Raw genomic sequence first — 13,337 nt, 5'->3', positions numbered from 1 at the left:
ATCATGTATCCCAGAGTCACCCACCGCGTCTGCGGGACCGAATAGTCATTCGGTTCCCATACATTCAGCAAGCATCTCCTCGCTTCAGGCAGCAGCGTGACACGCGTCACCACACGCAGGACCTCATGCACACCACACCAGAATCGCTCCACCTTCGGGCACTCCCACAGTATATGCAGGAAAGTCGCCAACGTACCACAGCCACGCTTACACATTCCGTCACCAGCAAAACCCATACGCAGAAGCCTTGGCCCCGTCACGTACACCCGGTGAAGGATCTTGAGCTGGACGAAACGAAGGCGAGCCGGGATGGCCACCTCCTTCGGAGAGGCCACCGCGGAAATCCAATCCTCGTCGTCCAGCTCCAGCCCGTCGGCAACCCAGGCCTCGCGAAGACTAGTCAGCAGGCACGATCTATCGTTGATCAGTTTTTTGTATATGAGGGAGATCGTGCTGTCCGGTACATGGCCATCCAGCACTCTGTCCTCCAGGGGGGAAGACTCCGGAATGGATGCGACATCCGGGAAGACGGAGCCCAGCGCATGGCGGACTTGTAGGTACCGAAAGTACTCACTGCCCTGCAGCTGAAACTCCGCCTGCAACGTCTCAAAAGTTTTGAATCCCCCCCTCGTCCAGAGATCTCCCACCGTGCTGATTCCGATCGTGTCCCACTTCGCGAAGCCCTTCGACGTCCACAGGGAGCCCAACCTCTCAGACGCATACAGCGGTGACGCCCGGGTCAAACGGTCCTTCCACCCCATAGCTGCATTAGCCGCGTGCCAGACACGCACCATGACACGCGTCGGTCCCGTCAAACGGGAGTCGGGCGCGCCGGAGTAGAGCGCGCGATTGTAATCGCCACCGGGTAGGAGCATCTTATCCATCTCAAATGCCGGGTTCAAGGCGGGCCCGTAAAGGCCATGATTAATTGCAGCCAGATGGGAGGCCCAGTAATACCGTCAGAGTCCAAATCTTGAATTGAAAATCCTATATCCTCTTTGGCATCTTCTTCTGGTTCGATATCTCACTGACCGAAGATATTAGGTGATCTCACGTCTCTGCATCTCTCTGCGTTGCATTGCACAACCTGCAAGGGAACTATATTTGTAGATGAGAATAAATGCATGCACATTTTTAATATGCCTGAGAATTTTATGCATTATAACAAAGTAGGGAGTTACAGGGATATGTACTATGTATGCTGGAAAAGAGCCTACTTTTCATTACCCGTCGGGTTTAGAGACTCCTGTCATTTAGCTATGGTGTCCTCACAAATAGATCATACAAGACAATTGAAAAAACCTTCATTTTTACAGTCAGAGGAGGGATGCAGGAGAAAATACTTTGGCCATTTTTTCAGCAATGATCTCTCCAAAATGTGTAGCTTTAAACGTGGTATAGATACAAAAAGAAACTCCAGTTGATCGAAAGGTAGACTATTGAAACCCCTGCTGCTCTTTCTAACATTACCAAAGACATGATCACGATGCGTGGAACGGTTAAGAAAAATAGAATGGCCTTCGATTTTGCCTTGACTAAGGAGAGTAGCGTATGTAAGTAAACTAACAAACACCCATTGTTGCACTTCTCTTCCTGATAATACCTGGCAGGTGCAACATCTTATATTTGACACTTGTAAAAGAAAGAACAAGAAATGGGCAAGCCAGGATTATAGGAGGAGATCGGGAACCAGTTACATAGCTGGGGCAAGTGGCTTCTAGGACTTTTGGGGGCAGTACTTGTGGCCTTCGTCCTCTTACTAAGACCAACATGTGTATAGTCAAGCTTATTTTCAATGTGCCTGAAAGTGCGGCAAAATTGTAGAGCCTTCAAGGGATAAAGGCTAGTGTTAGGAGATAGAAAAGAAGAAATATAAAAGGTATATGAATTCCCAAAGTAGGCAAGGTGTTTAAATGACATTTATTTGTGAAGTTGGCACCTAGTGCTAATAGGAACGATTGTGAGTGCCTCCGCCAATAAATTTGATATCTAACTGACTAAATATTGTGAATGCAATGCTGCAACATTAAAACACATACAAAGGCTTCAGGTCATAACAGTTAAGATGGTATTTTGCAGGAGCTTTGACACGTGCTACAAACAGTTTCCTTAATGGTAGGCCTACAGAACAACACCAGCGTTTCAGTCATTCACATAGATGCCACCAAAAAAGCATGAAAGAAAAACACCTGAAAAGTAAGAATATAACTTCAAGCTTCATTCACTTCAGGAACCCGTTTAACATCAGGAACTGTGTTTCTTCCATCTTAAGAAAGAAGCACAACAGAGATGACAAAAGTAGACCAGTGCACTAAAAGGTGTAGAGTCAGACCTAACAAAGCCATGTCTGAGATGCAAACAGGACTGTGCCGTGCCATTGTGGCGGTACGACAAAAATGGGGCTTCAATGCAAAGAAAAGAGAACACATTTCGATGAAAAAGCCACCGAAAACTTCTTCACAAGACATCTATGGAGAAGTATAATCAACCAGCACAAATGGCATGCTTGCAGGCAACTCAATGCTGGGCTGATCTTGGCTGTAACAAATGGGAGTCTGAGACTGAACTGAACAGCGCTTTACACTTGCTTCCTTTAAAGTCAAGAGCGCTGTTTAATATTTCGACTAGTGTTGAAATGTTTACATGAGTTAGGACCAAGCTGATTTATTGAAGTGGTACAAACCTATCGGAGTTTTGCACTCAGCGAGCCAGCTTCATCTGGTGGTTCTTCGCATCAGATGATCTTCTTATGGACTCAAGTGATGCTCTGTGTTAGGTATTAAAGCAGGATATGGTTATCCCTTTCACAGTCGCCAGTTCAATTCTGGTCCATATTCAAGCATGCAATGACAATTTGTTGGTTTTACTGATTTGGTGCAACTCTTGTCAAAGTGTTTGTTGCCTGGGTTGCTCTGGCACCCAGATGTGGTCACTGCATGTCCTGTACAAATAAAACGTATGGATAAAACTGTGACGGCACTAGAGAACATGTGCAAGAACTTAGAAAACCAGTCCAGATGAAACAAACCCAAATATTGAATACGGGAGAGAAGCGGAAAATGTACATAAGTATCTGAACACATGTAATACTTTATTTGTGTTTGTACCACTGTGGACATTAAGATGAACCAACCATTTAATTCACAAAATATGAAACAACTGGACCTTTGAGATATTTGAGGAAGGAAACAAGGTAACAAATTAAAGAAATTGAGAAAGGTGTGAGCATCCTTAAAATTGATGCAGCAATGAGCGGCCTACAACCTTGCAACAAGTATCAGCGATAGCTTGGAGGAGAGGGTACCCAAGAGTGAATATGGAGGTCAGAGGCTGAGAAGAGAAGCGAGTAGCATAGCAAGATAGTTGGGGCACTGAAAGCTATAAGATAACAGTCATGAATAAATCCGAAATGAGTTAAGGCGCTGAGTATCAGGGAAGAGAAAATGACAGGAAGGTTAAAGAGAGCCCACGGATTAACAGGAAGAGGATACTGATTGCTGGTCGTAAACCAGCTGGTACAGACAGACGGGCTAAAAGTAGGGTAAGCATTTATAGAAATGCCTAAGAGGCCTCTATATTGGCTTAAGAATCACCTTCAAGTTATAAAGCATTGCTTAGGCGCAATATGTTACGCTGGGGAACATGGGGTCTGTATGGGCTGAAAGAGAATTCTAAACGAAAGAGATGGAATATGGAGTTATCTAAATTACAATAACAATACTATAAAAGAGTGCAGATTACTGCACATAATGGGAAGGGCTTGAATGTCTTCATGTAAACAGCTTGTATACTACACCTCTTGAAAGGCATGGAAGTGAAAGCGCCCATTTCCTTCAAGGAACCTGATTGAGCCAGGAAGATAAAGATAGGCTGAGCTACCAAATACATCCTAAGAATTATATTTGACCATGGACCAAATATTTTACGTGGGTGGTGATCCCTACTGTGAAACTGTGCAAAGAACTGTCCAAGCATGATTAAAGAAATGCATTGGGAGACAGACCCACACCGACACTGCATCAGGCAATACATATTTGTTTTATGAGCAGCACAAGCAAAATGTTGTATGACATTCACTGAAGCGGGGACTCCTCTCCTTTAACTAATTGCTCTTTGATCATTATTACATGCAATGGCATTCATTCCGGGATGAGCAGTTGTGACTTACTGTACAAAATCGTTGAATTGCAGTAATTGTGCCACACTAGACCACCTTCTTATGACTGTTGACCATCATGACTCAACACCAGGGCAGCACTTAACCATGGGCAATGCGTCACCAGAGCAGCTCCTAGAGCAGTTACTGGAGCTCTCAAACTTCAGTTTGCATGGGGTAAGGGCTATTTTCCATCTACAAGGATTATTTTTCTTCATTAGTGTTGACGGTTTTACCTTTGAGGCCTCCACTGTTTAAGACTCTGCTCGCTTACATGTAGGATCCAACATTCGACACCTGAAATGCTGAACAACGGCTCATCGTGTGTTTTCAGATCTTCTGAGTAGGAAAGAGACTTTATAGCATTGCTTTACTGCAAATAGTATCTGGAAATAGTGAAGAGAAGGGCAACAAATGCTTCCATTTTAAAAACAGTGATTATTTTTCTTCGTGGGAGAGGGTTGGAAAAAAAAAAAACGTTGTAGCCAAATGTAACTTAAACACTCTTTCCACATATAGAATGGTTTAAAAAACAAAATATCGCATTGACACCAATAAGCTAATTGCCTTTCAAACTGAACAATTTAAACCACCTGATGGAGAAATTCACCGTCTAAATTAAGGGTTCTGGTCATTTTGGGGGTGAGAGTATCAAGTTTCAGAGTGAACATGTGCACCAAATACTAAAGGAGGAACTTGGGCTCTCTATAATGTCTCAATTGACACCTGGAAGAGTGGTTCTACAAAATCGAGTAGGCCAGGGGAACAAAGTGACTGCTCTAAGATACTTGCTATCTTCCTTGCACATATGGGGAGTTACTTGCTGTCAATATCAAGGGTCCCATAAACCAAATTGTGTTAGAAGATAGCGCTATTATCAGTGTCTGCTTAATACTCGGTCTGCATTTTGCTTATTAATCCTGAAGGTGATGGCCTCTGTACCAAAGTTTTAAGCATTATTGTTAGACCTGGCATCCTTGGCGTGGTTTCCTCCTAACTTTATGCCTTAAGACCTCCTGTTTTTGCTGACTTTGTTTTGTGGCCTTAGGACTCGGCGCACTTTACAACTCCTAACCAGTGCTAAAATGCTTGTGCTCTCTGCTCAAAACATGGTAAAATTGGCTTATAGCCCCTTATTTACTTATAAGTCTTGGTAAAGTGCACTACATGTGCCAGGGCAATGTAAATTAAGTGCTACCAAGGGGTCTGCAGCACTGATTGGGCTACCCACTTCAGTATCTGAAATTGCAAAGCCTGTGTGTGCAGTTTTAACCTAGCAAAATAAACCTGTGCCAGGCCCATCAAATTTGTTTTTTCATACATATAAGTCACACCTAAGGTAGGTCCTGGACAGCTCCAGTGGCATGGTGAAATGAAATTAAAAAGATGGACGTGCAATTTCAAGTTTTACATGTCCTGGTTGTGAAAAACTCAATGTCATCTTTCACTACTGCAAGGCTTATGTCTCCCATAGGATAACATTGGAGTTGCTTTATTACATTTTATAAGTGCATTTCTAAATGGGAAGAGATAACTGGATCATGTTTGAGTTCTCTGGAATCGAAATTTAAAATCCTAACTTATGGTGAAGTCGGATTTTAAATTGAAATTCTGAAATAGCCATTTTTACAACGTAGCATTTTCATGCCTTAGTCATTTAGGGTGTAGTTGGGCTTTGTGTATTCCTCCTAGACAGTCACACACAATGGGAGCTTAGGTGTAACTGGATGGGCCATTACTAGCAGGATGGGAGGGAGGAGCAGTACTCTGCCTCACACCTGAGTAGGCTGTGTCCTGTCTCCACACAAAAGACAGCATTGCCCCTGTAGTTAGTCTGGAGTCAGCAGGGCATCTGTGTACTTCAAAAGCACAACAAGTTTCTCCCCACTTCAAAGGTACAAATGTGTATAGAAGAAGGACCTCCGACACCACCACTGCAGTACACTTCTAGACCTCTGCAAACCAGGATTTAAGGTACTCTGTTGTGCTAGCTCAACTGGGTGCCTGCAGTCAGCCGGAGCTCCATTGCAGTCGGCCTAAACTTATGACTTTGTCCCGGTCCGGCACTACCAGGTTTCCACAGTTGGCGCTTTACACCTTTTGGCACTTTTTTCTTTAAAAACTTTAAAATTCAATATCTCTGGTTCTAGTAATTGCTTTTTTTGTGTTGGTCTGGTTTTATTTATTATATTCAGCTATATTTTTCTAACCCGGTGTGGGATCTTTTCATGCAGCATTAAGTGTTGCACAAATACTTTACACATTGCCTCTAAATTAAGCCTGACTGCTCTGTGCCAAGCCACCGGGGGTTGAGCATGGGTGGTTAATTTGGGGTTGCTTGCATCATACCCTGACTAAGACTGTGGGTGCAGCTTGACCAGAGCTCAAACACCAGTCAATCAGCAACTTAATTTCTTACAAAGATTCTACAGGCTGCAAATTGTGTGTGTCAAAAGCACTGAGGGGAAATTCTGATGGTTTAACCTCCAACATCAGTCACTTCTTTATTAAGGACAATAACATAATCTAGTTCATGGTGGAAGGCCGCACTGCCTACAAACCATGTAAACCTCACTGAATGTAAATTCATTACACACTTCATCGCAGAGGCCGAACCATAAGATCTGCTCTCCAAAGAAATTAACATTAAGAGAGTGGACAACAGAGGAGAACGCCTCTGAGGATGTCTCTTACCAGGACAGATGGTTCATCAATAGGTCTAGTGTTTTCTGTACACTCTACGAACAGAAAACTTTGGAAGAACAGCAAACAAGTCCCCAGCTGGATTTGGATTACAGGTTCAAAAGCACTATTTTGTAATCAATGCAGTTGGAAACATGTAGTAAGGAATATTTACTTTTAAGCTGTAAACTGTTTTTTTACATTTAGCTAGAAAATATTTCATTTAAAAAAAGCTTGGGAAAAACATGTTACGGCTGCTGCTTCTTTTTTTACACCACAACCTGGTCATAAATTCACCCTAGCCATTAACTTGATTTGTGACTGCCTCAGCTAGTCACACTTACTATTCCAAATCCAGTCCAGCCAGTTTGGGTGCAAGAGCCAAGTTGCGGTAAGTTAAGTTGTGGAAGTGGTCAAAGTTCGAATTTCAAACTAAATGTTTTCTAATTTCCTGTTTTTCCAAATCAAAACTTTACAACTACATGCATTTCTAACTAAATGTTTTTATTACCTATCCTAACAGTTCTCAAACACACCTTCTAGACTCAAAATTGATCTCAGTTTCAGAAAAAGAAATTCCTTGAAGACACTGTCAGTGTTTTGTGATGGCTCAACAGAGTCTAAGACAACGCTTTACAAGAGCAGGGGTGCAGAAGAGAAGATTAGTGCATTTTAAACAGCAAAAATATAAATAAATAAAATGGAATTCGAGATAGTTAAAAATCAAAATAAAATACTGTAATTTATTCACTGGATAAGAATGATACAGTCAACTGGCATAGTATGCCAGGAGGTAGAGAGTAAGAGCAGAGTGAGATACATCAAACAGCAAAAACAAAGACAATCTTCTTCATAACATCAGTGATATTAAAAAGTGTCTATCAAGCCAAAATATCAAGCTTTTTGGATGAAAGTGTTAAAAGGCTTTAGACTACGCTCTTCTGACAGAATCAGTTCAGACAAATTCAAGAAAAGCAATACGGAGACTACAAATTCCAGGATTTGAAGTCTCACCGCAAATGGAAAATAGGCCCACAATGTTTCTAAAACAAGTAGGTTATTTCCTTTATTCTACAAAAGGTGTTTCATATCTGGTTAAATGGCTGGAGACACCATGAATTGGCAGTCCAGGGACTAGGCAGCAAGGGATCGCACCCTGGCTTTTGCTCTTTAAAGTTATTTTGAAGGGTTGCAGAGGTAGTTAGGAGGAGGGTTTGAGGTTGCGTTCTGGAGCATCCTGATTGGTTCTACGTTCATGCTGCTGAAAAAGGCACAGGCTGCTCCCACTAGAAGTATCAGTTTTTTTCTCAAGTTTCCATGTCAAGCCAACACTGAGGGATCTTCACTTTGCACTACACCAACCCCTCATTACAGAGGTCTCTTCCTTTAATGCTGGATAAGGCCCAGAAAGGTCCTCATGTTAAAGCATTCTGCACCAGATCTTCTTTGAGAATACGGTCTCCCTCTTTGCAACACCTTCAGCCTTCAATTGACTTTCCAGAGCATGAGATGCTACCGCCAAACCAAACCTGGTGCCATCAGGAGATCTTGGGAGCCTCCGGAGAGTTTGCGTCCATCACCAATTTCTTACCGCCTCTGTCCCATGGATTCTTCAAAACGGAGCTGCAAGTTCAGCTGCTGGTTCATTCTGGAAGAATCTGCTTTTGTTCCTTTACTCTGCCAGAGACAAGAGCCACAGATCACCTTGTATTCCCACAAAGGACCTGCCAAATTCAAAGAGATTTTGCAGCTAAATCCCACCCGCTCATAAGCTGGAATACTCAGATTCTCCTGAATAATTTCCTGTGAAGTTGACAGCAACATCTGTCATGTGAAGCATTTCCCAATTGACAACTCCTTGCAAGAATAAAATATGAAAGAGTAGTAAAGGGAGCATGGGGATTGAATGCGCACATCAAGGAGACATTTCATTATAGGCATGCACATACAAGCAAGCCCCCTTGTATGAACAGCCTCTCGCACACTCATACCCATATGTCAGAAGATAAGGGGAAATACAGTTTTTAACTGCCTGGGGCACTGATCACCAACTGTGGCACACAGGAGAGAATCTTTGGGGAAGACAAACCAGAGGGATCCTCGAAGGCTGCAATAGTCAATAAACTGTTTCAATAAAACAAATCATAGGTATGGTACCATCAACCTTGGTAAATCTGTAGTCCACATTAATGGTAGGATTTCAATAACTCAATGCATTCCTTCACTTAGTCCAGAATGAAAAAATGAGCATGTGGGTCTACTTTCATCACATACTTCAGTAGAATGAAAAAAGACTCATGTTGGTATCTGTGGATAGATTATTTTGACATCAATATTAAATGTCATTTTTGAGACAACACCAGAGGTGGAATGACTTCTGGGAGCTGTGAATGTAGCCACAACCAGGCAGACCTACGTCATCAGTTAAGTTACTGGGAAAGCAGTATATGGGAAGAATACTACATTTGACCAAGCAGGTTATGAGATCCCGCCTGTGTCTCTAATCACTTAATTTGCTTGGCTTTATATCTCTGCCTCCTAAAACCAGGTTGGATGCACTGGCTGTTGTAGGACATATCCACTTGCTTAGCTGCTGCGCCTCTGGATGCATTTCCATTGACTAGTTCCCATGGATTTATCCAATACTTTAAGTTCGAGATACCCACCATCAAGGACTACTGCGTGGTATTCACCCTCCAACCCAAGTGTAAATATGAAGCTTTAGATACATACCAGTCTACACCCCCAACAAGCCCCATATTCCATATAAATGGTTGCTGAAAGGTTTGAGGGTTCCAATGCCAAAGAAATGTAGATTTATAATGTATAAGTGCTCCTAGGTGATGATACCACATTCTTTTGTTTCTTAATATCCAGAGACAGGGGCCTAAGAAAGGCGTCATTAGTCAACTGCTGACTTAGTGCACACACAAAAAATTAACCAGGAAAGTGTTTCCCTTAAGCAAATCAGGGCTTAATCTTTTTCATTGTTAATTTAGCCCTATCCTGCAGGTCTCTTATCAGCTAAAATGACATTGTTTCTGAACTTTTTGACAGAATATACTGAGTTCTAGAGGAGCATGAAGGATGGAATAGAGCCCCAGTGCGCTGTTGACATATGTCAAAATAAGAGGAACCTTAGAAAATAAATGAGGCTGCCTTTCTAAAGTATCAGGCAGAATAAAGATTTTTTTATTTAATTTTGCGCGAACTTGACTTGAAGGTATCGGGTATCAGAGTGCTTTACATAGCACCAGTTGAGAAAACATGATGGCACATTCATTTTTTGTTAGGCACAGGGAGATTAAGGGATGTGCCCAGAATCACAGGATGTTTAGCGTCATTGCTGAGATTCGAACTCAGTTCCCCAGATTCGAGGACGACCGCCCTAGCTGTTAGGCCAACTCCTCTCCCCAAACAATCTTGCAAATTATCCAAATATCTGAATCTGTAACTTCTTCAAATCAAAATCCATTATAACGCATCTGACCTGCAAAGATTACCAGAGATGAGCAATCCCATAGCCTACAATTAGGCATCAAGTTTAGTTTTAATTGCTTCAGTGCCATTCTAAGCATGGAACGGGTGAAAAATGAAAAGATTATCTTGATAAAGAGATAGCAATAAGTTATTAAACAGTCGGTGTTGCTTGTTACTTGCATATTCCTTACTCAAGCAAGGTTTGGCATTACTCTTTAACGGTAACCATACGTCAAAATAATTTGACACTTTACATTACGAAGTTTTGGGGGACCGAAGGAGAAGAAATGCCTAAGCAAAGGTTATAAGATAAGAAATGAAATGCCATGTGAGGGTATGGGTACCAGGGGCAATCAGAAACACTGGGCTTCCACTGCAACATTTAATGTTATTTACTATTGGTGTCCTAGAGCCACAATACAGTTGCACTCCACATGGATAACAAAGTAACCTGTTTAAGTCTTCGATTCTCTATGGGCAACTGAGTTGAGTAGTTAAAACTTCTCAAAGAGATACTATGAGGTTTATACATTAAAAAAAGGCAATACGTTAAGTTTACAATTTTATTCACAACAAACTACATATTCAACACAAGAATTAGACCGCCATCGAAAACTTATATTTACTAAAATGTCTGGGCCTGAGAAAAAAACCCTAAATGATTTTAAAGCGAAGTACAAGGAGTTAGATTTTAATGTAATTAACACTATATTCTTTGGCCAATGTTACATAGTGGGGATGATTCGGCTGTGCTTGGGTCTTTCTGTGAAAACCGAGGTCTTTAGATGAGTCTGCGGCTTCGAAAAACGAAGTTTTGTGTTTTAAAGAGTTAATTCAAAGACTAAAATGAAACGTGCTGCAGTGTTTGTATGCAGTTAAATTATGATGACAATGAGGAAAGGGCAGTGAAATGTGTCCTAGACACCTGTCACAAAACAAGATCCTAAAATATGCTCAATTGACCCCCCCCCTGACTCCCCACACAATACCAGAGCCTGCTGAGTACATACAAATTCTCCTCTGCAATGCCTGGAAAGATGTCAGTCAATTAAGTTTAAATCTAGTAGTCTCCGAGCAAAGGAAGGGGACCGTGGCTGATCGGGGGCCAGGTCTCCATGTGTTGTGTGCCTTAGGATGTGATGCCTGAGTCTCAAAACATACTAGTCATACCAGAGGTTTTCCTGAAATAAGGAGCAACCACAGATTCAGGTGCACCCACGATTGGCCCTTGAGAATCCAGAGACAATTAGACGACTGGGCTGGACTGGGGGTAGGGACCAGAGGCTCAAACTGAGATGCTGCTACAATCCCTTAAATACCTATAATGAAGATTCCAATATTTGGGAACCACAGAGACACACTCAAGCTAAAGAGATGGGACCCCAGGTCAGTGGCGGAAGTCTGGAATTCCCAACACACCCCAAGGAGTAAGCATATGTAGCCCAGGGGCACAGGATGGTCAAGACGGAGCAGATTCACGTTTTTTCAAGTGCTTCCTCTGGGCAGCTAGCTGGAGTGACCTCTGGCCTTTGGGACAGCCTCACACTGCTGAGCCTTATCCATGATGGGGCTCCCTCCAACTGGGCTATGCAGACTGTGAAGGATGCCATTCCTCTTGGCATGTACCCTACACATTTTCAGAATGCAAGTATGTCTCCAGACTCCCACAGCTCAAGCAAAGTGACTTTGAAGATGCTCCCCAGACTAAGAAAAGGATGGAGCTGCAACACTCCCAAATGTCTTCAACCTATACAACACACCCCGCTAGCTCGTTTTGTGCATACATTGGGGTTGTCTGACATATGGTGACATAAACACACAAATTCCTGTCAATACTTGTACTTTTCCGGGGTACACAGGGCACAGTCCCGACTGGACCACGTCTTTGTTCCTGAGGGCAAAGTAGGAGAAGTATCTCAGGCAGATTACCTGGCCTGGGGCCTGTCGGATCATTGCCTCCCCTCTTTAGATTGGGGTCTAGACCTAGACACCAGGCTGGGGGTGGAAGTTGATTGCCTGGGACTAGCAGGATAAAAAGGTTGATCAGGATCTTTATTTTTCTGAAAAGGAGGGCTCGGTCTCCTCCTGTGTTACACTGTCGGAGGCGTACAAGACTGTTCTGAGAAATAGTGCCCAAAACCTGATCTCCCAAAAGAAATGGCGAGAGGTCAGGGCATTAGAAGACCTGGAGCAGCAGATCCTTCAGGTGGACTGACGCTCCCTCTCCTCTACCGATCCTGGAACACTTCGGTGGCTCGAAATACTATGCATAGAATACTGCGACCTGGCGCAGGATACTGCTAGAAAACACATGACAGCGACACTACATAGATTATATGAAGTAGGGAACAAAGCAGGTAAACTACTTGCATGGCTCAGCAAAAAAGAAATGGAAGCACTTTGGGTACAGACCATACTGGATGATGAGGGGGTTTCATATGACTGATTAAAAGATTTCTCAAGCCTTTGCTAAATAGTCTTTCTATGCAGCGCGTTCCATAAGTGATCCCTCAGATGTTGCCAGATATTTAAAAGCAATTTCTACTCCAGGGCTAGGGGCAGACACAGTGGAAGCTCTGGAAACCTTAACGAGGTGCAGGTTGCCATTTTAAGTTACGTATGGGGAAGAACCTGAGACCAAACGGAATCCAGGGTGAGTTCTACAGACGATGCTCAGACCTTGTGGAACCTCATTTACCAAACCTTTATAGTGAAGTGGGTGAATCTTGGGCTCTCCTCCCCTGAACTCCGGAAGGCAACAATTGTGGCTATGCACAAGGAGGGTAAGCCGTAAGAGAGATGTGGATCCTGTCGCCCAATTTCGCTACTAAACATTGAAGTTAAATTACTGGCAACTGTCCTAGCATCAAGCTTATTGCAGGTGATATCCCTCTCATCCACAATGACCAGTCTGGCTTCATGCCAGGTTGGACTACTAGGTTGAATCTGCGTTACACACACACACAACTGGATGGCACTGGTGAAAGACCAAGAGTCTCCCCATGTTTTCTTGTCGCTG

At 42.9% G+C, this 13,337-nt stretch overlaps 1 protein-coding gene across 6 annotated transcripts in view; it reads right to left on the bottom strand.

The window, feature by feature from the left end:
• DMAP1 (DNA methyltransferase 1 associated protein 1) overlaps window positions 1–13,337 on the bottom strand; it is a 396,892-nt gene that overhangs the window by 87,235 nt on the left and 296,320 nt on the right. For 4 of the 6 annotated variants that reach the window (XM_085602887.1, XM_085602892.1, XM_085602890.1 and 1 more), the window contains exon 12: window positions 7,555–8,515. The exons of the other annotated variants lie outside the window; for them this stretch is intronic. In XM_085602887.1, coding sequence (XP_085459013.1) covers window positions 8,426–8,515 — 90 coding nt within the window. In that variant the 3' untranslated portion in view covers window positions 7,555–8,425. Of the gene's footprint in view, window positions 1–7,554; window positions 8,516–13,337 lie in introns of those variants that run through there. 6 annotated transcript variants of the gene reach the window in all.

This window comes from Triturus cristatus, chromosome 4_2, assembly GCF_964204655.1.
Source record: "Triturus cristatus chromosome 4_2, aTriCri1.1, whole genome shotgun sequence".
NCBI lineage: Eukaryota > Metazoa > Chordata > Amphibia > Caudata > Salamandridae > Triturus > Triturus cristatus.
The sequence above is the reverse complement of the archived record's forward strand: the minus strand, read 5'-3'. Positions and strand labels throughout refer to the sequence as shown.